At 37.8% G+C, this 22,879-nt stretch overlaps 3 protein-coding genes across 7 annotated transcripts in view; 1 reads left to right on the top strand and 2 right to left on the bottom strand.

Moving 5' to 3' along the window:
* Amph (amphiphysin) overlaps positions 1 to 2,273 on the bottom strand; it is a 235,740-nt gene extending 233,467 nt beyond the window's left edge. For all 4 annotated transcript variants that reach the window (XM_071587455.1, XM_071587457.1, XM_071587456.1 and 1 more), the window contains exon 1: positions 2,088 to 2,273. In XM_071587455.1, the coding sequence (XP_071443556.1) occupies positions 2,088 to 2,156 (69 nt within the window). In that variant the 5' untranslated portion in view covers positions 2,157 to 2,273. The remainder of the gene's footprint in view (positions 1 to 2,087) is intronic.
* A 548-nt stretch (positions 2,274 to 2,821) lies between these two features.
* On the top strand, positions 2,822 to 12,070 carry Orc2 (origin recognition complex subunit 2). The gene is made up of 10 exons (XM_071588112.1): positions 2,822 to 2,832; positions 3,326 to 3,449; positions 4,087 to 4,239; positions 4,323 to 4,574; positions 4,720 to 4,901; positions 5,748 to 5,956; positions 8,573 to 8,705; positions 10,004 to 10,247; positions 10,357 to 10,590; positions 11,808 to 12,070. Exons 2-10 carry the CDS (start codon positions 3,326 to 3,328, stop codon positions 12,005 to 12,007), a joined length of 1,731 nt encoding a protein of 576 aa, XP_071444213.1. The 5' UTR covers positions 2,822 to 2,832; the 3' UTR covers positions 12,008 to 12,070.
* Positions 12,071 to 15,669: 3,599 nt separating this feature from the next.
* The window catches only part of LOC139690114 (amidophosphoribosyltransferase-like), a 77,331-nt gene continuing 70,121 nt past the window's right edge, over positions 15,670 to 22,879 (bottom strand). For both annotated transcript variants that reach the window (XM_071587351.1, XM_071587352.1), the window contains exon 11: positions 15,670 to 16,987. In XM_071587351.1, coding sequence (XP_071443452.1) covers positions 16,848 to 16,987 — 140 coding nt within the window. In that variant the 3' untranslated portion in view covers positions 15,670 to 16,847. The remainder of the gene's footprint in view (positions 16,988 to 22,879) is intronic.

Here is a 22,879-nt window from a genome sequence, read left to right as displayed (position 1 = left end):
TTTCCATGACCTCTTCCGTCTGTGACCCACTCTGATCTAGCCACCGAAATCCCTCCAACTCCTCTCTCCTGACTACCAACGGCAGCCGAACCCCGTTATTCCATCCAGAATGGTGCTTTAAACATGTTTGCCGCTGTTTTGCGAGTGTAGTTTCAACGCATCGGCAATCTCTCCGCACCTCTCACCTGAGGGCAAGGGCTCGTCTTTAAAATCCAAGGCCGACGGCGAAGTCTTAACCAGATTTCAGATTCCACATTACCTCAGGCAGAAAAATTCCACAACGCCCAAAGTTCCACGACCGGAATAGGTACAACTTGGGAATTTCAATAAACGAAGTGTGTTCCTTTCAGGGCTCACTTCCCGTAAAAGGAATCCGTGGCATACGGTAGGACCATCCGTTTCCTTTCGTATCTTAAAATAAATCACACCTGCGTCTTCCCGGAGGCATAATATCCGATTCCAACATTCGCCAAGAATTGAATTTCAAACCACACACAAAACTACCTTTGAATTAGCGATGACCACCACTTCACTAAATAAAAAAACTGTCACTGCACAAGTTCTTCCAGGGTGGAGAGGTTGTGAACCAAACAGAAATCTCAAGTCTTCTCGCACACTGTAAACCGAGTGAATGTTCAGAGCAAACATTTGAAACTTTGAAGGGGCGCTGAAAAGTTTATTCCTTGAAAATTCCCTTGAACCTTCGAATTAATTGTAACTTTCGAACGGTTGGATGGAATAATAACTGAATACTTCACGTGCTTTGAGGAGACGCACTTAATAAGTGGGCGTTCACAAAGAAGTATCAATGGACGCTAAAAATAACACGCGTATTGATGCCACTATAAATTACTATAAATGGAAGAATTCGCCAAATAATGATTTAGATGTTCACGATATAAAGCTAGAAAGATGATGTCATGACTGGAAGTAATGAGTTTGTTAATTTTTCCATGCTCGTAAAACTACACCGATCAACATCATACGTTTCTCGACACTTCCTAAGAACCGAAAAACAAAAATATCTACTGTACTTAAAAGCATAAACCTACCGGAAAATATCCAAAAGATCTTGGGTCTTATCCTATCGGGCCAGGCTTCAGACGTTGTTAATGCTGACATAATTCCATACATTTACTGAGATACGGACAAAACGCCAGACTAAATATAACAGTTGATATTGAGTTGGCAACTGGTTGTAAATTTACTTCTTAAAGTGAAAACGGCAACTTCGTAATCTTTACGCTGCCTCTAATTCTCTATCATGGTCTTATGCCCCAAATTGAAGGATCCTGTGTTAGAACTCTACTTCCACCTTATTTCAAATTCATGCGCGGTAAATTGAAAATGTAGACTTGGGAACTGATGGTAATGAATATATGACAAATGTTGAAAACAATTACCATAAATCCATTCTGCCCTTCGTTGAGACGAGTAATAAATATAATTTAAGGAATAAACAACTGCCAATCAATATTATATATTGCTCTCATAGTGCGACTTCGGAAATTTATACAATAACGGCCTCTGATTTGGCCACGAACTTAGGTACTCGTACGATTCATCTTGTACCAGCACCTTAAAGATAACAGTACGTACAGTGGAAGACGGTAGCAGAAGGGTTCACCGCTATTCGTCTTGAAAACACAACCGATATTGAGCCCCGTTTCACACTTGAATCAAATTCAATCCACGTATATGATGAGGCAAATACTAGGTACGTTTAAACAATTCATTGAAAGAACTCTAGCAAAACTACGACTGCTGTCAATCGGTATGCGAATGTTATCCGACCAGAATACAAACCAAGAAATACAATAATACGTGAGGGAAGACTCCACAAATCTAGACCGAGAAACACGGAAACATCACAGCTGACCGATGGAAATATTTATCTGACACCACTCACACTCTTTCCAGTCAGCGAAAAGGCTATTCATCACAAAAACAAACCAGCATCCACACGAAGGACCCAACATACGGAAAATCGTAAACATTCATGACATAGCGTCAGTCGTTACACCACTGCCACAGCCCATATCAGGACGGTATTCGACACCACAAACTGAGTAATGGATAAAACATACCTTTTCTTTCGCCCTTCCTGCATGTTTCTGCACTGTTTTAGCAATCAACGCTCCCTTGCTCTCTGCCATCTTGCCGTAGCCTAATCCCTAAATGAGATGATACGTTCCTTCGTTTATAATCAAGGGAACATTGAAATTTTCTCGGAGTGGCTTTCAAGCTACAGCCGCACCGGCGCTAGCTGTCAGACTGCCTCACAATATGCCCCGAATACGCACTTGCGTCGGTACCAACGTAACAAATTTGAAATGCGTGCCAACCGGCGCTTGACTCAGTGCTGCCCTCTCTAAGATGTGCGTTTTGAACGAGTGGAAACAGCGTGGTAAATCTCAAAAGTAAAGATCTCAAATGGTACGGTTGGTACTTCGTAAGACATTGGAAAACTATGAAACGGGGACAATTGAAAAAATAACTCCATGAATGTATGATTGTAATTAAGAACAAAGAGTGATCGAAAGGTTAAAATAATCAATGATTGAAAAAAATTTATTTACCATTTATTAAGAATTATTCGTATGTTTGATTAAAACATGGTTTTTTAGGGTTTTAAATAATTTTCAAAAAGAATTTACACAGTATATAATTCACATAAAATAAAAAAAATTAATTTATTGCTGCTTTTAATTAAGATATTAAGCTACTTTTTGTAATGTTAATTGTTATTTTGTATAACTTTTGGACGAAGAAAACCGGAAGTGAGGTTCATTTCCGTTCCAATGACAGAATTCAATTTGGAGGGAATGTGAAGTAAGTTTGCAAATGAGTGGTGTAACTTGTTGATGAAAACTAATATTAACTTTGCTATAATGCTAATGTGTCTATCTTATTAAGGGATAATTGTAAGGAACGTTAATTTAAATATGTCTCGAAAAGCGAATTTATAAATCTGTTGTTATTCATTGATGAAGTTCATCCATAGGTGACAATATTTTAGGAACTGATGTACATTTCTGTTCACCGGTTACTCTTCGCATAGGCTATCAATGGCAATGCTGAAAAAATTATTCCAAGGTTTAGAGGAATTTCTTATTTTCTTAAAATGTAATCTTAACTGCGCCAATTAAATTGAAATCTGACGAGAAAATATGCTAGCATTACGGGGCCCAATCTAGTATTTAGCTATGAAGTCCTTGCGTGCTATTTTGGAATGGCACCCCTTTGTAATTCAGGGGTGTTGCTCCTTTCCGTAAATTGTTTTGGATAGTGTAATTCTTTTTTTTACTACAGCCGTTTCATTTAGATGGATTCCCTAACGGACACTCCACGTAAAAGGAGCAGCAGGAAACTAACTGTACGCTTTGTTGGAGATCAGGATGTGGATGAATTCATCAAACCGCTTAAAAACTCCAACAAGAGATCTCAAGGTATGTTCAGAAGAAGATAATGCAGAATCTTAATTGAAAACATATGTTTTGTGTATCAATGTGTAGTTGCCAACTTCCACCATACCTTTGGATGACTTATGTCTGGTCTCTCGTCTTCATATTTCTTACGGTTTTTTCATTGCTCTCAGTTTTCCCCAAACGCTTAGCCCAAGAGGGTGGCCTTTTGGCATGTGTACCCACAACTCTACATCATAGGGAATTAAGCCATTTGTAGATAACTTGTTACCATTTGCTTCTTTATTTCTGATGCATAATCGTAATTATTTCGCATCTTCCGCGAAGAGGGTTCATTTTACATTCTATAAACTTAATGAAGTATGGTAAATATCGCATCACGGGGAAACTAATCATACCACTAACGTTGTTGTTGCCCCTATATTTTTTGCAATCTCTCTTTTCAGTTGAATAGGTAAATTTAAATCCAGTTGCACTTTTCCATTTTATCAATATAAGCAATTTTTTAATCAAATAAACTTTAATCGTTACAGCTGATGGCATCGCCTGAATAAACAGCACAACCGATGAATGTTAGCCTTAAGTTTTGTTATATTAAATATTTGTTTCATCATGTGTGTACATTTCGTTATTATTATTTTCTGAAAACATTGACATTCAGAAAAGGAGGAAGTTGGCTCATTGGCGACCCCAAGATCTGCTGGTAGGCGTACTCCTCGTATTTCGCAGAGAAAGACAGCGAGAGAAGTGAATTCTGATGGAGAGAAAACTGATGAAGCTGTCGGGGGCTTCCCTGTTTGCGCAATGGAATTAGGTGTGTCTTGTGCATTAATCTCGTCTCTTTCAATCGTGAACCATTAATTAATTTCGCTAATCAATTTTTTTTTATTTCCACAGACTTTGATGAGGAAGATAAGCTGTTGGGAAGACAGCTTTATGGCTTCAGAACACCCAAAAAAGACGGCAAAATAATTAGGAATACACCATCCTCCAAGTTAACTCCAAAATCGTCAAATAAAAATAAGGATGGCGTAAGTGGATGCGAAGTAAATGTTACTCCTGTTTCAAAAACATCAGAGGCAGTAAAAGCATCATTGGATTTAAAGAACGCCAAAACTCCGTACAATTTGAGGAAGAAGATAAAAAAACGTGAGTGTCCATGCATAAATTATGCTTCAGATATCACGTGAAAGTGGTGTATGTAAACGTTGTTGTTGTTGAAACTATGTTGAAGCAGGGTAGTGTAAAAATGATTCATTACAGTTTATTTCTCCCATGTAAACATTTTATTCAGGCATAGAAAATATGATGGAGGAGGATAAGAGTGATTTTTCTTCAAGTGAGAGTGAGTACGACCCCGGTGAAAAAGGTGATTCCTCGAGTGATGAGGAAGCAGAAATGGAAGAGCCCAAGGACTCACTTTTTAAGACTGATGTCGAGCCTATATCCACCCCAAAGCTCAGGGACCATAAATATGTGAGTGGCTCTATGGAAGCGTGTATTTTAGGAATAATATCTGTTGACTTTTTATCATATTTTTACATTGGTTCTTCTCGTGTAGAATTTTTCCATCGCTGCTTTGCACCGAACCAATCCTCTTGGACAGTACAAATTCTATCAACTAGCTGAATAGATCTTCATTTATAATTCCATGTATAAACTTTGTCCATTTTGGTGGATGATGTGGTATAGTGGAGAGGAGACAATTTTTAATATTTATCTCTTGAATTTTTGTTTGGTTATATCATGACATAAACTGTGTAAAATGTAATATTTGCCTTATGTGGGGAGGTTTTGTATGATTTGTGTCACTCGATTGAAATGTCAATCCAAAATACTGTGTACAGATTTTTAGTTTCAAATTATAAATGTTTACCATTCATTTTCCTTGCGTCAAAGTAATCAACAAATGAAAAACTCATTAGTTTGGGTCCAATATTTTAATTTGTATTGTAATCTCATGTTACCTGCAATCTCTTTGGGCGACATTATATTTATGCTTAATTATTTAAGTGCTCATTGGTGACACATTAGCATGTCGATGATGGACTGTACAAGCTAATGAAAACCACTGATCTCACTCTGCGAAGTAATTGTTAGTGATTGATGCCATCTTTCATCAATGATCCTTTCAACGTGGGGATTAAATACTTGAGGTCTCCTGCTTAGATTTCTTTACTCAATTATTAGGATTTCTAATTTCATAATTTGTTTCCTCTAATTAATCTCATATGAAATGGTTAGGCCGGGTACATTTTCACATATTTATACTGGTAGCTTGCATTTTGGTTTCATTAACCAGCCTTGACTTATTACTTCCAGGTTTATTCACCCGAAGATTACTTCAGCTCACAAAAATCTTCAAAGAGTCTGACCTCAAATCACACCCTTAGCCGACTTAAAACTCCCAAGATATCTCATTCTATGCTCAAGGACATAATTCAATCAATGGAATCAAATCATAGAAAGCAAATAACCAAATTGAATTTGGATCATGAAAAGTACTTCAGGAAATGGCTCTTTTGTATGAGGTGAGTGTATGCAAGGAAATATAGCATTAAACTGTTAACTGCAGCTGCTAAGAGGATTAAATATTATTACTTAGATTACCATGCTATCTACTACCCAAATTGCTTACTCTATATTCTCATGTATGTGGCTTTTCTTTGTGTGTTCAGAGTATTTCTAGGGGCAGAAGACATCACTTTATAATGATTTATTACTGATTCACCTACATAATATCCCGCAAGCCACCACAAGGGCGGCTTGCGGGATATTATGTAGTATGTATGCTTCTAATCAAAAATTGGCATTCGTAAAAAGAGTGCTAGGTAAATGTGACGAAAAATTGAAGGAACTTCAAGAAGTTCTCTCTTGTTTCCCACCGGGTCGGGTTGCAGTGCACTGACGTTTCGAAGGCTGACTCTGCCATCGTCTTCACCCTGAAGATGAAGGCAGAGTCAGTCTTCCAAACGCCGGGAAAACCTGAGATCCTTCATTAAGTGAAGGAACGATGCTTTCTTGCCCTAGTCAGGCCCCACCTAGAGTATGCTGCCAGTATATGGATGTGATCCTCAAGAGATAAACTTGATTTTGGAATTAGGAAGGTCATTTCATTTGTGATCTACAAGCATGTGTGCATTAGTTTTCAGCCTACCCTCGTAGTTAGTATGATTTGGAGGAATATGGTAATAAGCTAAAATAAATACTAGTTAATATCACTGTCAAGTATGTATCTTTGGCAGTGGCCCTTGGCATATCCTCAGAGCCAATTGGGCGAACCCACTGCCAGGAGGTGGGGGTGCACTTCAAAGGGTGGCAGCCAAGATGTAGAGTGGTGCTCTCTTTCTTACGCACGTGGTGTTGGAGCACACTCACAACATGAGTGCAAGTGCACTCTTCGCAACATCCGGCAGAAAATTCATGACAAGGTGACGATGCAAGGTAATTGTCACATGCAGTTAAGGGAGCAACGCCATGACAATGAAACAAAAGTGATGATTAATCCTTAGTTTCCTTTCTTTTTTTTTTTTTTGGGAAGGATTCGGCTATTTTTCTCTTTTTTTTAATAACCCAAGTCTTCATAGGGACAGGGTTATCAAATATTTCTTCAAAGATTTCCTCAAGTTTTCTTTTCAAAACTAAAGTAATAACTTTGTGTAAAACAGTAGTTTTAAACATCAGTTATCAAAATTATTTGTGCAATTACTTCATTTTATAAGATGTGTACACGGTTCAGGTTGATTTGAGTCCTTTTTACCTATTTTGAAACTGTGAATTCTTCCTGCTTTTTTTGTGTATCCACTGTAATCTATAAGCACACAATAGAAACTTGGAGAATTCATATTTAAGCACACAAGAGAAACTCAGAGTGCAAGGAAGAAGCTAGGAGTGTTGGAATAAAATAAGTTCTAAACAGTCTTTAGAGCTTAGAACAGATGATGTGTGCAGGGAAAACATAGCTCTCTTGGTAGTAGTAGTATTTAAGGGAGGTGACCGACAGTCTAGGTCATTTGCGCCATTAGGGATGGACAGGAAACGATGAAGAGTAGAGAGAAACCCAGTGTCCGCATTAGCCTTCTGTTCATGAAAGGTGCTGAGGGTTCCGCAGCTTAACGTTTGATGGATGGTATAACCACTCACACTAAGTGCCCTCCACAAAGCACCTCAAGTAGGGATCGAGATACCACTGAAAAATATTCAACACTGCGCCGGGATTTGAACTCGGGCCCTCTGGGTGAGAAGCCAGTACGATAGCCACTGCACCATCTCAATCCCCGCTCTCATGGTATGCCAGGTTTCTGTTCTCCTGGAATTGAATGACACAGAACTCCAAACTGGAGAAGGGAACATGAAAGGATGTGCTATGAAACTAAGAGCTTGTAAAGCAGTTGAAGAGTAGGAAGGCGGTGAACCTTTGCCAAAGTAATTTGTAAATGTATGAAAATATTAACGGAATATCAGCATGAATGTGCCATGAGCATAGAAAATGTTTCAAATCGTAAAATTAATGACAAACAGATTGTGTAGTGCATCTATTAATTCTTTAATGTGGAGTATATTAGGTTGTTAATAAATATTTAGGTTGAGCATCTTAGATCCCTATATCAAGCAGGTATGTAGGTTGATTATTGAGGATTCCATTCAGTTCATATGTGTATATATTATACCTGCCAATTTTTACTTGGTATGTTAGTTCCTTGAATGGGCATTAAAAGAAGCGTAAGGAGGAGGCATATATAAGGAATTGTAGTGAAAGGGTAAGAAATTAGTATGCTTTGTTCTGCAGATAAAAGATGATGATAGCAAAGGTTTCAGAAGGCATCATTTAAAATAGTGCACCATAAACAAGCTGAACCAACCAATAGAATCTTGTATGTTTTTAATTGTTTTTCCCTAATTAAAAACAGACAATTCAATTTGTTCACAAACACTGATAGTAAGGGATTTTGAAAGTTGTGTGTATAAGCGGTTACAACTAAACTAATTTTAACCCTTTTGCCAATTTTCGGTTAATATAAATATATCCAGTTAATGGCTCTTGATTTCAAATATTCACTCATTTCTACTGCTGTTCCACCACTTTTGATTCAATTGTTTGCGTATGAACTTGAACTGATGCAATATTTGCTTTGCTTATATTTCAGGCAAGGACACAGTATTCTTCTGTATGGTTTAGGCTCCAAGAGAAATACCCTCAATAGCTTTCATCAGCAGTTTTTGTCCGATTGTGATGTGGTTGTCATCAATGGATTTTTCCCTAGTCTATCCATGAAAAAGGTATTGTACATGTGTTCATATTTAAATGCACTTAGTTGCACTAAAAAACTCCAGAATTGTGTGCTTAAATTTCCTTATGATTACATTAAGCTAAATCTAAGGTCAGAATACACATTATGTGACAAATCTCATGACCAGGAAGGATCTCCAACTGCGCTGCAACTATTATTGAACACCATAAATAAATACCTCTGATCACGTCCTGAATAATGAAGTTTCATGACATTCATAAGCTTATCCACTCCATCTGCCAACATAACTTGATACACTATCTTACTCAGCTTTACTGTAGTGATTTAATGATGAAGCCTTGTCCTAAATGTACTTGTTAACAGCATTCCCTAGGCCCAATAAAGGTATGTCAATATATTTACAAAAAATGAGCATGGTGATGGCATTGATTAGTAGCTGGGCTGAAAATTGCATTGATACGAGCTTCTTTTTTCCTGGCACTTCACAAGTAAAGTCTTCTTATGCAAATTAGCACCCATCAGGATAGTTTTGATTATTTCATAAAATTTGAAATCAGTTATAGGACAAGGTAACTTGTGGTGGATTTTGAGTTATAAAATGGAATATTCTTCTGCATTCACTTGTTTGCCAGAATAAATCCTACGGCTGTGGTGGCAGTCACCCAGGCTCAAATCATGTTTCTGTGGGCATTATATATCCATTTGCCCATCAATGGAAAAGTAAGAAGGCCTGTCATAACCATCTTGTTCCATTTCCATCAGTTATTTTTTTTATTTTTCTCCACTGTATTTTTGAATACACATATAAACCATAAACGCAGTAATCAACCCGAAGGTCAGTTTGGTAGGTGATGGTAGAGATCACCCAGTACTAAGCCCTGTACGGCGTGTGAAAATTCACACATCAGGGTAGGGGGGCCAGTTCCTTTCCCTGTGCCCGTTATGGTTTCCCAGGAAAATCTGGTACCCGAAAAATCACTTAAGCTTGGGTGGAGCTGCAGGTGCCCAGAGTGCCTTGCCCGGGAATCGAACCCGGGACCCTCCGATCAGCAGTCCAACGCTCTACCCTCTGGACTACCGCAACCCACGAATACGCATATATAGCATATATTTTTGAATACGTGTACATAGCATATTTTGGCATCACTTCTGTAAGTGCATGTATGTTCTGTCATTCAAGTCTTACGTGAGTAATATAGTGTGCAGATTAGAGTGCCTATTCTTTGCAGATATATTGCAGGTTATATCTGCAATCAGATTACATGAATCTCATCCTCATATTTTTCGGTTCACATTCATTAATTCCGTTGAATTGCAATTTTACAGATTCTGAACTGCATCACAGAGGAAATCATGGACTTGAAATCTAATCCTGCAGGCCTCTTGGATTCCGTGAGGGCCATAGAAAGTGTGTATGGAGATGATCGGAGTGAAGAGTTATTCCTAATCATTCACAATATTGACGGGACAACCCTGAGAAACGAACAGAGTCAAACTATTCTCTCAAGGCTGTCGTCCATCAAGAATGTTCACGTAATTGCTTCAGTGGACCACATAAATTCACCATTGTGTAAGCTGAAGCATGAAGCCATAATCTTTGTTTTTTTCCCCCAATTAAATCCCTCGTTGGAGATTTCTCGTGGCTTTATTTCTAACTGGACAAAATATTTCTGTTCTAGTGTGGGATCCTATGAAACTTAGTCTTTTTAATTTCTTATGGTTCGATGCCACCACAATGCTCCCCTACCTTGAAGAAACTTCATTTGAGAACTCCGTGATGGTGAAACAATCTGGAGCGCTTGCCTTGTCATCTCTGAGGAGTGTATATAATTCACTGACATCGAATGCTAAGGGTGTTTTCACCATTATATTAAAATATCAACTGGAGAAAAGAGGAAACTCAAATTATGCAGGTTAGTGCAATTTTTGTTTTGTGATCAGATCTTCAAGTTAAGGAGTCATGCCCCTTGCCTGTAATTTTGTGTGGGAGGAAGGTGTTTTTGAAGAAGTATTGCACCATGAAAATGAGGGCTTGACTGTGGCATTCATGGAACATCAACCATTGTTGTCCATACTAAACGGATAGGTCAAGGGCCAGTAAGCTATATGTTTTTCAGCAGTAAACTGAGGCATAATTATTTATTTCTCAAATAGTTAATATTTTGCATTAATATTATATTAAATTAATAATACAGTATAAAATTATGTACTAAAAGCAGATAAAGAGGGTGTCCGAAAAAATTGTTATATTTCATTAATATTCCCAATAAATTGTACCGGGAGATGTCTCGAGGCATCCACAGGATAATTTGTGAATATGTGTCTGCTGCATCTTTTAACTCCTTTCTCCTTAGTTTTTTTAATATACTTGTATTTTTTTAGAGATTTCCATAGGTGACTTCCCCTGAACAATTCAGCTCTCGTGAATGATCTCACACAAAGAAGTTCCTTTTTAAAGAAGGAACTTCCCGGTTTACATGATAGAATAATTGTGAAAAACAAGGTGTGGAAGCCAAGAAGGTTGCAGAATTCAGTGGGAGCTGATTAGCAGAACTCTGGCTCGAATTCACCTTCATCCACTCTGATTTTTCTGGGGCCTGTTTCTCAAAGCTAGTTAGTTTACATATTTTTAGAAAATGTTAATGAATGCATATTGGAACAGCTGATGATACTAAATGGTGCAATACCTGTCACCTACGTTAAGCAATGCATAAATTTGAAAGTTTTACGTGTTTTACATACTTTAGTGTTCTTCTTAGAGACTTATAATCAACTTTGAAAAACAGACCTAAGTAAAGGTATTTAGTTTCTATCTGGGAAATGTTTGGCATTAAAAACTTTTCGGGAACTATGGCTGATATTTTGGAATAAGTAGCATTTTCATTATGTTGATTGATTGCCTGATGCCAGATTTAATTTGTGAAAGCCTCTCTTACTTTGATTTGTCAATACTGTTAAATGAAACTTTGGTGCAATAGATTTGATATGCAAAGATTTGCAGTGATTTCAGTTGCATATGGCATTATGTTAAAAATTATTTGTGCTCGTTCAGGAAAACTAATGCATTGAAAGACTAAATTTTAGAGGGAGAAAATGTATCCTGACCAGCTGTATTTCCTTTTCCAATCAGGTATTTCATTCCGTGACCTATACTGGAAGAGCAGGGAGGCATTTCTTCTGAGTTCAGACCTTGCTCTCCGTGCGCAGCTGACTGAATTTGTTGATCACCACATTATAAAGACACGCACTGGCACAGATGGTGACGAGCGCCTTTCCATTCCCCTGGATAATTCCATTCTCCAGGATTTTCTTGACGAGCAGAATGAGTAGTCATTTTGTTTGTGATGTCATGAGTCCAAAATTTTATTGTTTTAATGCCAAATGTATATATATATTTATGGAAAATTATTTTTAAATGCCAAAAATAAAATATTTTTTAATGAAACTGAGTACAAATTTGTGCATATTTCAGTGATAATGTCCTTGTGCATGATGTTGAGAAATTGAGAAGGATGATAAATGTGAAGTGGCATTTTAAGTTGTGATTCAAATTTCATATGACCACAGCCAAAACATATCCTACTGGCTCCCTTCTTTGATATCACATTCGAAAGAAATGAACTGCTAAGAATACAAGACCTGCAATTACATTCATGTAATAAAATTGTTAAGTTGAGAAGCTAATGCTGTTGGTGGCCTTTAAAACCACGTTGCCAGTTACTCCCTACGTGGGTTTATGTCCGACTTCCTCCAATGTTGCATTCCCAAGATGGAATCTTAAGTAATGACAAATCACCCCAAATCTGCTTAATTCTATCTATGCATGACTGGGGTTATTTACAACAGTTTTTATTCATTAATTCTTTCTACAGAAGTCATATTATAAATCTATACAGGCCTTGATGACAGAATACAAGATGGTGAACATGATGGCATTACAATTTGATATGTTATTAGCAAACATACAATTTCTAAAACTCAACCCAAAAAAATGAAATACTAACTGCACTGCAATGTTACAAATGATGAAGAACTATTAGTTGAAAAATATAATTACCATTAATTTGTCATTTCTCAGTCATTGCTCACTTAAGGGTTTGATACTTCAACATCTGTATTATTAATGGGGAAGGTATTCCAAACTGATTTATTTTCTTATCGTTATAAGATTTCTTATAACGATAAGATATATTCTTATCTTATAAGATTTGGTGATTTCCCTGCACATGATTGTGGTGAAGTCTTGGCGAGTTTTCTTCCAGGTCAAGGTGTCAACTGCTGACTCAGCCATTGTCCTCAGGGTGTTGGTGAGGACGATGGTAGAGTTTGCTATCATAATGTTAGCGGTTGAATACCTGATCTGGTGGAAAACCCTTGAGGACCACACTAAAGGTAAGCTACACTATTATCAGACACTAGGTATTACAGTCAAGAGATTGGGTGGTTTGAAATTTAATTAAGTTCTAACTTGAATAACTTTCATACCACCAGCATTAAAGCCTGGGGCAGCAGTGTCATAGCCACCTAAAAAGTTAATTAGTTCATACGAATTATAATAAACATAATATCCTATGGGTTGAGGTAAGGAAAACGTTTGGAGGAAGCAGAATAATTGGAATATAAGTGGTCTGTGTAATAAATGTGCCAACTGGTGCAATCAGGCGGCCATGACGCGGACTCTAGCCCTGCCCACCAGCGGCGCTAGATGCCTGAGGCCCAATGAGCCATCTGTGCTTGGTGGATCGTCAAACTGTGCATATGGTGCCAGTTACGTTAGTTTCTGTTGTCCTTGTTTTTACTGTTTGTCGAAAATGAAAATTGACAAAATCACGGAGCAGCGAATCAACATCAAGTTTTTTGGTGAAGTACAGTAAAAGTTATCAATAAATTACTGAAATGTTGACAGCAGCTGTTTACGGTGATAATGCTCTGAAGAAAACATCCTTTTTTCAAGTGGATTAAGCATTTCAAAAGTGGCCGACAAGATTCCACGGATGTTGCAAGGCCAGGACGACCTTCAACCACCTTTGTTGATGACAACATTGATCGTGTGCGGTCCCTTGTCCTTACAGAGTCCCAATGATAGCTGATGAACTGAATTTCAGGGAATCAACGGTGCACACTACTATTTTAACTGAACATGACGGATGGATCCTTCACCATGAGAAATGCACCTGCACATTCAGCATTGATTGTTCGCCAGTTTCTGGCAATAAATTCAATCACCTTAATCCTTGATCGTCCTGCTTATTCGCCAGATCTCTCCCCCTGCAACTTTTTCCCATTCCCAAAATGCAAGAATTGGATGAGGGGACACCACTGGGAAGATGTGGACACAATGAACCAAGAAATGGCAACAAAACGAAAAAACCTAACTGCTCGAGGACTTCCAAGAGTGCTGTACTAAACATTGGAAAAGAAGAAGACGGAATAAGAAACGAATGGAGAGTACTTTGAAGGGGGCAAAATTTATGCAGATTAAATTTTGCAAAATGAAGTTTTTATGGCCTCAGTTCGTATATTTATTTGAAAGAGTAGCATAACCTTTGTATGCCGAGTTTCCTGAATATAGGAATGGATGTAGAAAAAATGTTTATATTTTAATTCAAAAGATTGTATCATTGCAGTAGACTTAAACAAAGATGAAATAAAAACAGTATTCCAGTTAGCAAGTATAATGGCTAATGGAAAGATATGTTTTTAATATGTTCATTTTTAAATACCCTAGAAGAGCCACTTTCGAGACAGAAATAGTTATAGACCATATATCAACTAATAATGGGAGAGGAACAGTCCCTCCAACCCTGATGTGTGAATTTCTCACACCATTGGGATTATTACTAGATGAGCTCTATGCATCAAAACAACCTTCAAGATAAAATGACTGTTTCAGGCATAACAACATGGTGGAAATCCTTCATGATGAAATAAGACTTTGCTTTTCCACATAGAATTTTTTTATTTTGACTTAGGTTTCACTTCAGACCTGAAGATGATACGCTGTGACGACACCTAGGTTGCGATTTGAAAAAAATTCGATGTGGAAAAGCAAAGTGTCTTCTTTCATCGACATTCAGGTTGATAACCGAGGTGGTTTGTAATGATATTGATTGTAACATCAGTAATGGTTATATTTTAATAATTGAGATGATCAGATACCAAAATACTGCACCAAGTAAAGGTATTAAGAAAAAAAGTGATAAATTACATCGCATGTTAATTCTATAGAATCAATCCGTTCAGGGTTATTTTACGCTCACTCATATTTCCTCACTACTTCTACCCACCAACATCTTCACTTGACAGTGGCAAATGATCCGTCAATGTCTCAGCCATTTGTCAGCTGGAATCATAATACTAAAAGCATTTCAACTACCAAAAACATTTCTAGAACAGGGAAAGTATATCAGAGACAATGTTTTTTTTATTGCCTCTTCCACTCTTGCCCATAATGATGTGACTGAACTCTATGGAGGAGAAGTTTTAGCTGATTATGAAAGTGACATCTCTCTCTCCCATGCAGTTTAGGTTAAATCCATTTTATTATTCCACTTTTATCAGCAAAAATAATTCATCGCTGAATTTGAGCTGCTTCTGTGCACCTGAAATATTTTTCATAATAATAGAGCAATAATGATCACAGTTAAAGAACACTTAAAAAGAAATAGCCCTTGCTTTTCTCATCTGTTACACAGTAACTCCATCTTTGTTTGTTGGTGCAGTTTCATCAATCTAGTTAATAAATGCATGGCACATTTGTTTTAGACACTGACTTAACGGAAGCAGTGTAATACATTTCACTCATTACCTGGAGTGTAGTTTGCCGTGGTCAATGAAAGAGTAACAAAAGCAGATGCCACACTACTCCTCTCAAGGTAAAAGTTTTCAATGTCTTACACACACACACACTATGATATTCAATCATAGAATTTTTTTTTCTTCAAACAGGTTTTCTTCAATTTGGTATATGAATTCAATGAAACAATAATGAATAACTAGAAAAACTTATATTTCATTTGAAATTCAATGGGAGGGTGTAAGACCTACAGGATTTTCCCAAAGCCATGGTGTGGTTTCAAAACTTTCTTTCCACCAGATCATTTTAAAAACACACAAAACTGCCGTTCCTTTTGAAATGTCCGAGAGAATACCATTTACTTTCGCAAAAACAAATAAGATTTCTTCAAAGTACCGAAATCATACTATAAAACTCTTACGTAATTTAAAATGAGTGCACACTAGATTCATATGTACAAAAAGTACACTGGATTTCAGACAGGACAACTCAGTCACTCGAATAAAAATTCAAGATACTGCCGTAGAAATACAAATATACTAATACTGGGACATTACACTAAGGAGAATATAAAAATTAATTTTCTGTCAAAAATTTATTTTAAAAAGAAATAGGTTGCAAGCTAAAAGCTTTATAGTTGCTACATATTTCATTAGGTTTCATTCACTTGATGCATGAACCATAATATAAAAATATTAAAACCATCGCGTGGTAACATGTGTATGGTTTGTCAGAAAATTATTGCAAGACATACACACAAGTATTATAGCCCTTACAACATTTTAAGAACAATTATATATGATATTCATAAATTTCATCTATTTTATAACAACTTTGTCATGCATAATAACTGAAACATTGAAATTTACACGATAAATGGAACACTGGGAATAAATTTTCTTAGATTAAATCATGTGCTTACATATATTTTATTCGTTAAAGATCACACGATTATAAATTTGGAATTTTATTTTCTACTTTGAAAAATATTTTATCACAATAAATATTCCATTGGGTGCATTAAAAATCTTGTAAGGGAACCAGTATCAATACAAAACTAAATCTTTATCTCCCATTCAACTAAAAATAAACAATATCTGATTATTAACTCTGTAAAATAGATTTAGATTTCTTTTCTACACATTGAACTTTCACTTAAACATATGCAACTATATGATTATATGGCATAAAAATCAGTCTATTCCTTTTCCTTGTAAGTACTTCTTGCAAGTAGCTCAACTGTCCCTCAGTCCCATGCCAGTTGGCACAAAAAATATGCTTGGGAAACTTAAATCTCACCACACAAATTGTAGTAGCCAATTCAACATATGAAGTGCATTTTAACCTACTGGAACGAATTTCAGATTCACTCGATCACCACTCTAACTTTTGCGGATAAACTCCAGTGAGGCATGCCTTGCAATGCCCAGCGGTCGGGGAATCCTTACCCTCCATCCTATGGCAAACAGCTGCCTCTAGTCCTTCCACTGATAAATAAGAAAGGCTGTCGGCTCCTGCAAATCGCACAGAGGTTTATTATCATAATGGTTACTTTCAACCACACACAAAGGCTGCTGCATAACAATGCAAACATTGGTACATTTAAATTACTCCCATTCAACTTCACAATAATTTCCAGTAGAGCCCAAAAATTCCATAGGAAACATGCCAAAACTCGTCCAGCATAAACCAAATTTTGATAATCATGGACACTTATGATAATTACAATATACCCTCGATTATCCATGCATCATTTATCCATTTTTTGGATCAAATCTGAAATCAAATTCTGAAAAAGTTTTTGTTTTCAACTTTCTTAACCTTGATGTCTTATTTCTTAATGAAATCCAAAAATGATTCATGCAGTAAATACATGCAAGTAATATGTAAAATAAAATATTAATAATACTACCTTGATCAAAAATTTCCCGGAATTTATTCAGAAAATTAAAAATACAAGTTTATTCATCTAAATCTATATTGTCCCCTTCAAAGTAATCCCCATCGACTGCAACACACTTATGCCAGCGCTTGATCCAATCCTCGAAACATTTTTTATATTCGGTTTTCGGTATGTCCATCAGTGCTTCCTGCGATTTTTCCATTACTTCCTCTCGGCTGCTAAAACGCGTTCCCCGTAATGGTTTTTTAACTCGATTGAACAGAAAGAAGTCACAGGGAGCCAAATCAGGTGAATTCGGTGGCTGTTGGATGGTATTTGTTGCATTTTTCGTCAAAAAATTACGAATAATGATAGCACTGTGCGACGGTGCGTTATCATGGTGCAAAATCCACGAGTTTTCTGCCCACATTTCTGGTCTCTTTCGGCGAATTGCTTCACGCAAACGTCTCATAACGCCCAAATAATACTCTTTGTTTACTGTCTGGCCTTCTGGCAAAAATTCATGATGCACTACACCGTTGTAATCCATGAAAACCGTCAGCATTGCCTTCTTTTTTGACTGAAAACGACGTGGTTTTTTTGGTCTCGGCTCATTTGGTGAACGCCATTCACTTGCCTGATGTCTGGATTGCGTGTCGTACTCATAAACCCACGTCTCGTCTCCAGTAATGATCCTTTTGATGAATGTGGGATCGGATTCAGCCTCGCAAATCATGTCTTTTGCGACGTCAACACGGTCTCTTTTTTGCATGAAATTGAGGTCTCAACTTTGCTGCTACACGACGGAAACCCAAATCATTAACCACAATGTCTTGGGCGGATCCATAGGCAATGTTCAAGTCCTCCGCTATTTCTCTGATGGTTAATTTGCGGTTATTGACCAACATTTCTTTTACTTTATCAATTTTTTCACCGACTTTCGATGTCGATGGTCTGCCACTGCGTTCATCATCTTCGATTGACTCACGACCACTTCTGAACCGCTCGTGCCACTGGTAAACGACCGTTTTTTTTAGAGAATCGTTGCCGAAACACTTTTCCAACATTTCCAACGTCCGTGCGCCACTAAATCCGTTTTTTACGCAAAATTTAATACAAGTTCGTTGTTGCAAATTTAAATCCATTTCTGCAATTGTAAAAAATCGCCAACACACACAGAGATAGATGTACTCTTGGCTACGTAACTTTTGCAAATGTCAAGTTATTACACTAAGATTTAAAGGGAATATCAACAACAGATGTACCAATTTAACAAAAAAAACAGAACTCAAATCGGAACGATGGGAGCGCCACACGGTGGTTATTCCGGGAACTTTTTGATCAAGGTAGTATTCCAACAGCAACAATCAGCAGAATTGCATGGGAAATTTAAAATTCCTGCAAGGCATTACAGTTCTTTCGGGTTGACTATGACATGTAATAGTCTGGGGAATGCTGGAGTTCATTGTGACTGCCATGGTTGTGCTGGAACCACAGCTGCTATGAAGGTGATTGTTGTGTCATCATTCAGTTCCAAAGTTCACAGTCCCACGAAATGGTCTGACTGTGGCACATGGATCTCCCAAAGTGGCTGGAAATTAACAGACTCAAGCGAAACAAACTTTCTCTTAGAAAGTGCTTTCAAGATGGATGATATGTGTATCAATCTAACATCCCTCATTGAGTTTGGTTTCACCAAATAGTGCCCCAACTTTCTTATGACCACTCTCGCCTTCCAGAACTGTTTTCTGTGGGTGTGGTCCTCCACTTTGAACTCTTATCCTGATAATTAACGGTCATTCCATTGGGTGATGAAACTGAAGGCGGTATTCATTAGCTTTTACAGTGCCCAAATGGTTTCTTATTCCTTAGTGCAAGTACTGTTTTGACAGGGATTGATCACCCGCCATTGGGATGGTTTGATGACAGACCAAAACATCCTTTTCTTCCTTATATTGTCGGTGTTTAAGGGCTCAGGGTTTCTTCTTGAAGGTTTCAACAAATTTTCACCTGGCAACCCAACTATAGCCGGCTGCCCAAAGCAATACCAATATTTTTTAAATTCTCACTCCTTTTCAAAATTGTTGAAATTCATTTCTTGCAAAAATTGTCTGAAACCATGATATTCAGAAAACAATGATGAGAGCACAAATCTTGAAGAATGCCAATAGTTGATTATGATGATGATGCAGGTGGACATATGTAGTTCCATTTCCACCCATTTTGATTTGGCATTCATATTCATGAGAAAATGGTGGGACGTGCACACATTTGATGCGAATACTGCCAATTTCCTAAATTCCTCAATCCTCGTATGTATGTAAAGGTGCCTTGCTAGGACTGGTTCTGGTGATGGCATATGCTGTACATGAATGAACCAAGCAGTCATTGCCAGTCAGTTTCAAATACACACTAATGGTGAGTAAGTTGTTTCATCTTCATTACTTTGAAGTTTGCATCATGAAGAAATCTGATTTTTGTACTTCAGCAGTTCCCTTCAGCTCCCACTAGTGGAAATCACGGAATGGCTTGGTTGTTAAGTATTTACAATAGATCCATAGCTCATCAAATGGGTTCCTAAATATCAACTGAACTCATGATCAGCAGACTACGTCATCTATTAAAATTGATCCAACAGCTTACAACTCCTGAATAATGCCCCTTACTAGTACCTAACACCTAGGGCTTGAGTTATGCTAACTTGCTCTGTCTTCACAGACGCCCCTAATTTGTTACAACCAGGATTGAATTACAGCATATTGCACTAAATTGTAGTAACTGACCTTCAAAATTTGGCCATCTCCGTGGATTCTGGTGATTTATTCTGAATTTTGCTTGAGGAATTATCGCAATCAGCCCAGATTTCAGCCAATCTTAAACTGAGTTAATAAGTTCTTAATTTTGACCCAGGGCCCAGATTTCCTTCAATAATATGCTCATGTGGCAGTAGTATTTAGGGGAGGCGACCGACTGCCGAGGTCATTTGCGCCATATGGGATGGACAGGAGAGGATGAAGAGTGGAGAGAAACCCAGCGTCCGCATTAGCCTACTCTTTACGAAAGGCGCCGAAGGGTCTGCAGCTTAACTTCCCATCCCACCAACGGCGTACTCACTCAAAATGCCCTCCACGAAGTACCTCAAGTAGACATCGAGACACAACTGAAAATTATTCAACATCGCCGGGATTTGAACCCGGGCCCTCTGGGTGGGAAGCCAGTACTATAGCCACCGCACCAATCCCGATCCCCTTAATATGCTCATATCTACCTCTCAGAGACTGCACTGACTAGGAGTGATATGATTTACTTTCCCAGAGATTCATTTCTGTGGAAACCCTTTATTAAGAACACCAATACATATCCTTTGAAAATGCCATGTATTAAGGTAACTATGAACATAAACCTAAAGAGCACTGTAGTATTTGAAATGGTTAAGGAGAGACAACCTATAAAATACTTAAAGATCTGTGTTTTTTCCATTGAATGGCATAAATTAAGCTCTCTTGGGTGTCCAGCTGGGACTGTGATCTGCAATCAAGGTTTTGATTGCTGAGTTAGCCATGAAAACATGGGCCCCTAACTACCTGACCCAGCTGAAAGACCGAGAAAACTTCACCCAATAAAATACTTATTTTTCATTCCTGTGATGATGGTCCTTCTTCTCAGGAACTAAAGAGAGGAATCTATGTGATGTTCTTTCATTAAATATCATGCTGTCCCTCTTCAGCCCTGACTGGGACATTGCCACGTCCATTTGAAACGGCACATATAGCTTTCAGAATATACATGCTGATACTTTCGGCAAGAGCTTCAAATGGAGGTCACGTATTTATCATAGATTTGACTTGGGTATTTCTTTTTAGGATAAGGGTTTTCCCTAGAAATAGTCGTTGGTCCACCTGGAATATTTTCCAGTAAGTTTTATATCCTAACGATTTGCTTGAAACAATTCGTAGGGCATCACAAAAATAATTAGGTATTTTATTATTAGGAATGAGAAGTCATACAGTGAAGGGTACGAAACAGTCTCAAGTAAAGCAATCCTAAAAAAAATCAATAATTTAAAGTGAAACGTATATGTGGCATCAACGTTTATATTCTCAACAAAACCATCTATGTAGTTCAGCGCCTTGGCTTCATGCAAGTATAAGTGCTTCTTAAATATAAGGGGACAAGGTGGTGGGAGTAAAAGGTGACGCAGAAAAATTTGTTAACTGATGATTTTAAGAATAATGGGAATTACACATCCACAGCTGATTTCTACTACACAGTGAAGTTATCTAGATTTCTTGAAAAACTTAAAACAATTGGAAGGCTTTGAACTTAATGGAAGAACACACCCCACAAAGGAAAAAGAAAAAAGAAAGTTGTTCCAGAGAGGAGAGGTGATCCACTGATGGTCAGATGATGGTGTTTGATCTTTGAATTGCATCATGACAAATGCAATGCGCTCATAGCGAGCACCAAGTAAGACTCTGAGAAGGTTGAGATGCTTGGTAGACATAACAATGTGAAGCTGAACGTGGGTATGCAATACAACCTCCCAGTCGGAAATGACCATTCCAAACAATTATTGTCTTAATACATATTCAACCATCACACTCCAAACATTAGTACAAAAACAAATTCCAAAGAAACTGCGGGAGATGCCGCAACAGTAACTTTTAACGGAGTCATCCGCTAATGTGCATTTTAATGCAACAATTTCAGAGCGTAAAAATCATTCGCCTTGACTGGGACTCGAACCCAGATCCCTCAATATCCGGTCGAGTGCTTTAGCCACTTAAGCTACCGAGGCGTCCTCTTAAACTCTGAAATTTTGGGGCTTTTAAAGGAACTAAATGTTATGACGAAATACCGTACATACAATGTCACATGCATTCGTAGTCGTGCGCGAGGCGCCACTGTCCACGAGGTTAAAAGCCAACTTTAAACACGTATGGTGTTTTCCCTTTGACAAATTCCAAAGAAACTGCGGGAGATGCCGCAACAGTAACTTTTAACGGAGTCATCCGCTAATGTGCATTTTAATGCAACAATTTCAGAGCGTAAAAATCATTCGCCTTGACTGGGACTCGAACCCAGATCCCTCAATATCCGGTCGAGTGCTTTAGCCACTTAAGCTACCGAGGCGTCCTCTTAAACTCTGAAATTTTGGGGCTTTTAAAGTCCCCAAATTGGGGCTTAAAAGCCCCAAAATTTCAGAGTTTAAGAGGACGCCTCGGTAGCTTAAGTGGCTAAAGCACTCGACCGGATATTGAGGGATCTGGGTTCGAGTCCCAGTCAAGGCGAATGATTTTTACGCTCTGAAATTGTTGCATTAAAATGCACATTAGCGGATGACTCCGTTAAAAGTTACTGTTGCGGCATCTCCCGCAGTTTCTTTGGAATTTGTCAAAGGGAAAACACCATACGTGTTTAAAGTTGGCTTTTAACCTCGTGGACAGTGGCGCCTCGCGCACGACTACGAATGCATGTGACATTGTATGTACGGTATTTCGTCATAACATTTAGTTCCTTTAAA

The sequence above is a fragment of the Hetaerina americana genome, unplaced genomic scaffold (assembly GCF_022747635.1).
Source record: "Hetaerina americana unplaced genomic scaffold, ioHetAmer1.1.p SCAF_3, whole genome shotgun sequence".
Lineage (NCBI taxonomy): Eukaryota > Metazoa > Arthropoda > Insecta > Odonata > Calopterygidae > Hetaerina > Hetaerina americana.
The sequence above is the reverse complement of the archived record's forward strand: the minus strand, read 5'-3'. Positions and strand labels throughout refer to the sequence as shown.

Excerpts from the sequence above, each read along its gene's own strand:
- Orc2 (XM_071588112.1), top strand. The coding sequence starts at position 3,326 with ATGGATTCCCTAACGGACACTCCACGTAAAAGGAGCAGCAGGAAACTA. Across the intron at positions 8,706-10,003 it reads CTAGTCTATCCATGAAAAAG|ATTCTGAACTGCATCACAGA; the intron begins GTATTGTACATG and ends GCAATTTTACAG. Across the intron at positions 10,591-11,807 it reads AGGAAACTCAAATTATGCAG|GTATTTCATTCCGTGACCTA; the intron begins GTTAGTGCAATT and ends TTTTCCAATCAG.